The 8,746-nt window shown below is 47.5% G+C and overlaps 1 protein-coding gene across 5 annotated transcripts in view; it reads left to right on the top strand.

The window, feature by feature from the left end:
* Positions 1-8,746, top strand: part of INO80 (INO80 complex ATPase subunit) — a 79,826-nt gene that overhangs the window by 70,014 nt on the left and 1,066 nt on the right. For all 5 annotated transcript variants that reach the window (XM_056545528.1, XM_056545530.1, XM_056545529.1 and 2 more), the window contains exons 33-36: positions 741-896; positions 3,864-4,023; positions 6,528-6,731; positions 8,701-8,746. The exon at positions 8,701-8,746 is cut by the window's right edge and continues 1,066 nt beyond it. In XM_056545528.1, the coding sequence (XP_056401503.1) occupies positions 741-896; positions 3,864-4,023; positions 6,528-6,731; positions 8,701-8,746 (566 nt within the window). The remainder of the gene's footprint in view (positions 1-740; positions 897-3,863; positions 4,024-6,527; positions 6,732-8,700) is intronic.

Below are 8,746 nucleotides of genomic sequence, written 5' to 3' on the forward strand. Positions count from 1 at the left end.
CAGCGGCGGGCCCCCAGACATCATATCCCCTATCTTTTGGATCTCTCGTACGGAGACCCTGCATCGTCACGGCTAATGCAGGTCTTCAGCCTCACTGAGGTCGACGACACGTCCTCTCCTTACAGCTCTATGGGAGAGGTGGGGTTGTGTCACGCTGCATCTCCCCGCCTCTCCCATAGACATACATGGAGATCGCGGGGGGTCCCAGTGATCGAACCCCCCGCGATCTCCCGTACGGGAACCCGGCTTTACTGCAGCTAGTGCACATGTTTTTGACTGAGGTCGACCACATGCCCTCTCCATGCAGCTCTATGGGAGAGGCAGGGATGTGCAACGCTGCATCTCTCCGCCTCTCCCATAGAGATACATGGAGATTGCGGGGGGGGGTCCTAAATTTGGGACCCACCGTGATCAGACACTTATCCCCTAGTCTAACACTGCAGAACTCCTTTTAATATGGACGTAGAGTCTGCAGCCATACAGTGGTGGTAGCGAGGCATCAGCGTAACCAATTGCTGCATCAGTCACATGTCCACTACACTACGGGCTTGGCAGTGGTGTTGTCGTGGGGAAGGACGACTTGTTTTGTTGTTTTGCATCATTGTAAGAGTTCTTTACTTTTGTAATTTTTGTATATATATATATTTTTTTTTTCATAAAAAAAAAAATTTCTAGATATTTTTTTTTTTGTTTCATTATTTTGTCCTTTATTAACTGTTATTTATTTTGTTTTGTTTCAGAAAAAGAAAGATGATGATATTGATGGGAAGAAGAAAAAGGACGGTCTAAACCTGGTGATCCCGTTCGTCCTCTCGGCAGATAACTCTAACCTGTCCGCCGACGGAGACGACTCCTTTATCAGCATGGACTCCGCCATGCCCAGTCCTTTCAGCGAAGTGAGTGCCACCTCCGGGCTCTTACCGAGAATTAATTTACTGAAATATTATATAGTTTGAAGACTCTGTAGTAACATTTGGTGAGCGCATTGTAAGTGTTTCTCGGTCACCCCAAGGCAGTGTTTTCCAAACCAGGGTGTCTCCAGCTCCCAGCAAAGGGCAAACCCTCAGAAGCTGCAGCAGCATGGAAGACATAATAGAGCAGTACTGAGCAATATAAGCCGTGAATCCAGCTCTGGGAGTGGGATATAAAACTTGCTAGAATAGCGTTTCCCATCCAAGGTGCCTCCAGCTGTTGCAAAACTACAACTCCCAGCAAGTGGTAAACCCTCAAAAACGGCAACAGCATAGAAGACCTAATAGAGCAGTACTGAGCAATGAAAGCTGTGGATCCAGCTCTGTGGGGGGAGTGTGAGATATAAAACTTACTAGAGCAGTATTTCCCAATCAGTGTGGCTCCAGCTGTTACAAAACTACAGCTCCCAGCAAGTAGCAAACCCTCAGAAGCTGCAGCAGCATGGAAGACATTATAGAGCAGTACTGAGCAATTTAAGCCATGAATCCAGCTTTGGGAGTGAGATATAAAACTTGCTAGAATAGCGTTTCCCATCCAAGGTGCCTCCAGCTGTTGCAAAACTACAACTCCCAGCAAGTGGTAAACCCTCAAAAACGGCAACAGCATAGAAGACCTAATAGAGCAGTACTGAGCAATGAAAGCTGTGGATCCAGCTCTATGGGGGGGGTGTGAGATATAAAACTTACTAGAGCAGTATTTCCCAATCAGTGTGGCTCCAGCTGTTACAAAACTACAGCTCCCAGCAAGTAGCAAACCCTTAGAAGCTGCAGCAGCATGGAAGACATTATAGAGCAGTACTGAGCAATTTAAGCCGTGAATCCAGCTTTGGGAGTGAGATATAAAACTTACTAGAATAGCGTTTCCCATCCAAGGTGCCTCCAGCTGTTGCAAAACTACAACTCCCAGCAAGTAGTAAACCCTCAAAAACGGCAACAGCATAGAAGACCTAATAGAGCAGTACTAAGCAATGAAAGCTGTGGATCCAGCTCTGTGGGGGGAGTGTGAGATATAAAACTTACTAGAGCAGTATTTCCCAATCAGTGTGGCTCCAGCTGTTACAAAACTACAGCTCCCAGCAAGTAGCAAACCCTCAGAAGCTGCAGCAGCATGGAAGACATTATAGAGCAGTACTGAGCAATTTAAGCCATGAATCCAGCTCTGGGAGTGGGATATAAAACTTGCTAGAATAGCGTTTCCCATCCAAGGTGCCTCCAGCTGTTGCAAAACTACAACTCCCAGCAAGTGGTAAACCCTCAAAAACGGCAACAGCATAGAAGACCTAATAGAGCAGTACTGAGCAATGAAAGCTGTGGATCCAGCTCTGTGGGGGGGGTGTGAGATATAAAACTTACTAGAGCAGTATTTCCCAATCAGTGTGGCTCCAGCTGTTACAAAACTACAGCTCCCAGCAAGTAGCAAACCCTCAGAAGCTGCAGCAGCATGGAAGACATTATAGAGCAGTACTGTGCAATTTAAGCCGTGAATCCAGCTTTGGGAGTGAGATGTAAAACTTACTAGAATAGTATTTCCCATCCAAGGTGCCTCCAGCTGTTGCAAAACTACAACTCCCAGCATGCCCGGACAGCCTTTGGCTGTCCGGGCATGCTGGGGGTTGCAGTTTTGCAACAGCTGGAGACACAGTGTTTGGAAAACACTGCCCCAAGGGTTATACAAATGCATCATTCTATACACTGACCAGAGACGGTGGTTTTCTGGTTACCTACCTAGTTATCATCTTGACTGTTCCACAGCTACATTACCAGGGTGCCTCCAGCTGTTGCAAAACTACAACTCCCAGCATGCCCGGACAGCAAAAGGCTAGAGTTAGGGAGCACATTGGTGTCTGACCCACACGTTATATATAAGGGTGTAGGGCATGTTTTTAGAGCTGGAATTCCAGTAGACCACCATGTTTTAACCCTTCTTCTGACCTGGACAACAAGTATTCCATTGTTAAAGGAGCATTCATGCCAATTAGAGAATGGGTGATGAGCGTCGTTACCTGCCTGGACCACCTCGAATGTAGCAGTGGTCACACAGGGGCCTGACGAAGAAAGACAAGTACATGTGCCCCACCGGTGCTTCAACCAACCTGGGGGGGGACAGGCTGGTCGGTGGGGGGCCTAAGAGTTAAAGGGGTACTCCACTTGAAAACAGTTTGTTTTTAAATCAACTGCTGCCAGAAAGTTAAACAGTTACTTCTATTAAAAAATCTTAATCCTTCCACTACTTATCAGCTGCTGATTTCTCCACAGGAAGCTCTTTTCTTTTTTGAATTTCCTTTCTGTCTGACCACAGTGCTCTCTGCTGACACCTCTGTCCATTTTAGGAACTGTCTAGACAGAAAGGAAATTCAAAAAGAAAAGTATTTCCTGTGAAGCATGCAGCAGCTGATAAGTACTGGAAGGGTTGAGATTTTTAAATAGAAGTCATTTACAAATCGGTTTAACTTTCCGGCACCAGTTGATTAAGAAAAAAAAAAATGTTTTCCGGCGGAGTACCCCTTTAAATCTCCACCGATCAGATCATTGCCATCCATCCTGCGGATAGGTGAAGAATGGTGTTGGTGGGAAATACCCCTGTAACCCCTTCTCAATACCTTTTTTTTAGATTAGGGTTTCCCAACCAGTGTACCACCAGCTGTTGAAAAACTACAACTCCCAGCATGCCCGGCCAGTCCTTGGCTATTGCTACATCTATTGCACTGTATAACTATGACTATTGCATGTTGGAGCTGCTACTGTTGCACCATATAGCAGAATTATGTGGAATTTTTTTTATTTTATTTTTTAATGTATGTATTTATTTTTTTTTTTTTAATTCCCCGTAAAGTACGACATTTCGATACCAGTTCCATTTTTTTTTTCACCACGTAACCTATTTGTCACCAGATCTCCATCAGCAGTGAACTCCACACCGGATCCATCGCCATGGATGAGAGCAGCAACGACATGTTGGTCATAGTAGATGATCCTTCCTCTTCAGCCCAGCAGTCCAGAGGAACCACCTCCCCCGCGTCCGTCACCGGGTCCGCGTCAGACACGCTGAACGGTGCGTATACGATACACGGTTCGCTATAGTACGTTATGCTGCAGAGGTATCTAGGACACCATGATGGTCCGTTTCCTCGTCACATGGGCCGAGCGGCTGCGATCACTACAGAGCGATCCCAGCTGACGCCACTTAGGCCTCATTCACACTTAAAGGGGTACTCCGCTGCTCAGCGTTTGGAAAAAAAAAACTGTTCCGAACACTGGAGCCGGCGCCGGGAGCTCGTGACGTCATAGCCCCGCCCTCTCAATGCAAGTCTAAGGGAGGGGGCGTGACATCCGTCACGCCCCCTCCCATAGACTTGCATTGAGGGGGCGGGGCAATGACGTCACGAGCTCCCGGCTGCAGACGTTTTTCCAAACACTGAGCAGCTGAGTACCCCTTTAAAGAAAAAAAAATTTTCACATCAATTCGGTGCCGGAAAGTTTTATACAGATTTGTAAATTACTTCTATTTAAATAAAAAAAAAAATTAATTCTACCAGTACTTATTAGCTGCCGTATGCTCCGCAGGAAGTTGTGTAGTTCTTTCCAGGCTGACCCCACTGTCCAGGGCAGGAGAGGTTTGCTATGGGGATTTTCTCCTACTCTGGACAGTTCCTGACACGGACAGAGGTGGCAGCAGAGAGCACTGTGGTCAGACTGGAAAGAACTACACAACTTCCTCTGTAGTATTCAGCAGCTAATAAGTACTGGAAGGATTAAGATTTTTTAATAGAAGTGATTTACAAATCTGTATAACTTTTTGGCACCAGTTGATTTGAAGGAAAAAGTTTTCCACCGGAGTACCCCTTTAAGTATTTTTCTACTTCCGATGTATTGCGCGATTCTCTCTCCGCTTGTTCTTGAGATTGGTCGGGGTCTGAACACTCAGACCCCGACTGATTAGAACTTATGACCTGTCTCTAGGATAGGTTTTTTTTTGGTTTAGGAGTACTGCAGTGTTAGACACTTATCCTCTATCCGCAGGAAAGGGGATAGGTATCTGATTGAGGGGGGGGGGTCCAGCCACTGGGACCCCCGCGATCTCCTGTACGGGGACCCGGCATTGCCGCGGCTAATGCGCGTGTCGTCAACCTGACTGAGGTCAATGACACGACCCCTCCATACAGCTCTATGGGAGAGGCGGGGATGCAGAAACGCTGCGGTGTCATGCTGCGTCCAACATGTCTCCTGCATGGGGAGAGCTACAGCAGAACAGAGGGTCCAGTATAAAAGATCGTGGGGGGTCCCAGTATTCGGACCCCCCACGATCAGACACTTTTCCCTTATCCTGTGGATTCGTTATCTCCTGTAAAGCGACAGGTACAGTTTGTTGTCTCATCCTGTATAGAGTTTCAGGATATAAATAATGTGCAGGTAGCAAAGTAAGGATTTATCTTAATTAAGGGTTTTCCAACCAGGATGCCTCCAGCTGTTGCAAAACTACAACTTGGCAACAGCTGGGGCAGCCTGGTTGGGAAACACTGATTTAACTCATTGATATCCACATCCATGTACTATTACTGGAGGAGTATATCTACCGGGTGTAAGCATTACAGCTTTATGGTTTCAGAAGTGTAATGGTCACTATCACTAATCCTGTGATCATTTTATCAGCAAAGACTTAAAGGACTGTCCCCTCCCATAAGTAAATGGTGGCAATACGTACACACTAGAGATGAGCGAACTTACAGTAAATTCGATTCGTCACGAACTTCTCGGCTCGGCAGTTGATGGCTTATCCTGCATAAATTAGTTCAGCTTTCCGGTGCTCCGGTGGGCTGGTAAAGGTGGATACAGTCCTAGCAAAGAGTCTCCTAGGACTGTATCCACCTTTTCCAGCCCACGGGAGCACCGGAAAGCTGAACTAATTTATGCAGGAAAAGTCATCAACTGCCGAGCCGAGAAGTTCGTGACGAATCGAATTTACTGTAAGTTCGCTCATCTCTAGTACACACAATTGCATAGGAAGCCCATTATATGCTATTAGTGTTAGAGAGAAGGCAATGAAGTTCAACCTGTTTTCCTGCAGAGGGAGGCGGAATCATCACTATAAAGTAGAAACTATAAAGTAGAAACCATGTGGGACGGATATCCGGCAGATTTTCTGCAGGCAAAAAATCCACAACTTTTAGCAGTAGAAGCAAAGTAAATAAGATATGTAAACTATTGACCACATGCGGTATTAAAAAAAAAAAAAAGAAGAAAAAACCGCACAGAAATTGGAGACTAGCTGCTATGATGTCTCCCATACACTGCTCACAAACACAGAAGAAGGGGATCCCTAGAAGCAGCAGCATTGAAAACATTAAAGAGCAGCACTGAGCAGTGTAAGCTGTGGATCCAGTACTGGAATGAGATGGACAGAAATGTTCTATGTCTTATTGCACTTCCTCCCACTTACGGGATCTGTCCCCCAGATAATATAAGAAAAACATGATGTATTACACCATAACAGGGAATATTTAACATTCTGTCTGTTTGTTTTCTCCATTGTTCTAAATATTTTATATTCCTGTACAGGAATTTTCAATCAGGAAACCTCAACCAGCAGTCGAGGAGCAAATGCGAATCGCAACCGCGCACGTACAAAAACCGGCGGTAATGGAACCAAGGGGGGAAAATCTCGGAGCCGGAAGTCCACTGCAGGTAGCGCAGCAGCGATGGCAGGAGCAATGGCCGGGGCGGCAGCAGCATTCGCAGCTTATGGATACAATGTATCAAAAGGTAATACTGAGGGACGTCCTAACTGTCGGGGTTAAAGGGGTATTCCGGGCAAAAACATTTTATCACCTATCCAAAGGCTAAGGGGATAAGATGTCTGATCGCGGGGGCCTGCTGCTAGGACCCCCCCAAGATCTCCCTGCAGCACCCGCTTTCTATGCGGGGACTGCGGCTCTAGTTTCGGAAACTTCTGGGTTTCCGGGACTGGGGACTGGTGACGTCACGTCAAGCCCCCTCCATTCATGTCTATGGGAGGGGGGCGTGACGGCCGTCACGCCCCCTCCCATAGACATGAATGGAGGGGGCGTGGCGTGACGTCACATCCTCAGTCCCGGAAACCCGGAGGTTTCCGAAACTAGAGCCGCAGTCCCCGCATAGAAAGCAGGTGCTGCGGGGGGTCCCGGCAGCAGGCCCCCCCACGGTCAGACATCTTATCCCCTTATCCTTTGAATAGGTGATGAGATGTCTTGGGGCCGGAGTACCCCTTTAACCTGTATTTTGCCGTTGGCTGGCTGAATCTGCTCATGTTGAAGGACTCCTCTCAGGGACATTCTGTTTACAGTCCCTCGAGATCACTATCTTAGTAAACATGAAATCTATTGTGCGCAATCCCGGCTAATACGGTTGAGATTAAAAGATCTCAAGTATTTTTCTCTCAAGACTTTTGTCATTGTTTGGTAAAGCCCTATATAAACCATTGTCTGACCTGTTCTAGACAGACGACCCCTTTACAAACATTCAGTGTACTCCATTTAGGCCTTCTGAGAATCCATACATCATGGCGGACACAGGCCCGGCGGAACCACCAGGCAGACCAAGCAGCCGCTTAGGAGCGGGCAGGTCCGCAGCCGGGAGTGGGGCGGAAAAATTAACCCTTTTTTTTTTTACATCCCTGCGGGCTGAGTTGTGGATCGGGGCCCCCCAATAGCCTGGCCGTGGCCACTTTAAAACAGTGACCAGCGGCGGCTCCTGTGGGCCCGGACTCCTCCTGCTTTTTTCCATATTTCATATTTCCTTACCTGGCCGCGCTCGGCAGGCTCAGGTGATGCGTCGGGTCATGTGGGCTGTGACGAGTGACGTCTCCTGCGGCTCCTCTGCACAGCGTCAGGGACGTCACTCATCATTTCCTGCAGGGCACAGTTTTCTTCATTACACCCCAGCTCTGCAGGAAATGAGGAGTGACGTCCCTGACACTGCAACGTGAAATCCACAGCAGATTGTGTATGTGTGAACATACGTGTAATGCCCAGGGTAGGGAACAGTGCAAATCTGAGGCTCGCCCCAAACCACCATACCTAAACGGCAATCTCAAATGGGCGGCAATCTCTATGCTGGTAGGGACATCAAATAGACAGTCTGGATCAACAACATATTAAAGACAGTACAAAATCAGCAACAAGGGGTTAATCAGGGGACAAGCCAAAGGATCAGAATTAGGAGAACAGCAAAGTACAAAATCAGTGGCAAAACGACGTCAAGACTGGCAATGGGTGAAGCTTAAGACAGTAGTGTAGTACAAAATTAGGAGACTGAGGAATGGTCAGGGGACAAGCAGAGGTCAGGTCACAGGAGCTCAGAAGCACAATAGGAATACAGGGAATATGAACCTGTGTGATGAGTGAGAGCCTAGATCACGGGCGCACGGGAATAGACAGTTTAAATGTCCTGCTTCTGGGAGGTGTACCGATCACTGGCGATGCGGGGCGGAGGCTTGTGACGTCACGGCCATGCCCCCTCGATGCAAGTCTATGGGAGGGGGCTTGACTTGCATTGAGGGACGTGGCCAAGACGTCATGAGCCTCCGGCGCTGAACTCAACGCTCTAAACGAACGCCGGGTGCAGCATGGAGATCGTGGGGGTCCCCAGCAGCGGGACACCTGCTATCAGACATCTTGGATAGGGGATAAAATGTCTATGGCCGGATTACCCCTTAAACATGTATATGTATTTTTATTGTTTTGTTTTTCTATAGGTCTCCCGCCAAACAGCAACCTTCAAGCTCCTCTATTACGGACTTA

The sequence above is a fragment of the Hyla sarda genome, chromosome 11 (assembly GCF_029499605.1).
Source record: "Hyla sarda isolate aHylSar1 chromosome 11, aHylSar1.hap1, whole genome shotgun sequence".
NCBI lineage: Eukaryota > Metazoa > Chordata > Amphibia > Anura > Hylidae > Hyla > Hyla sarda.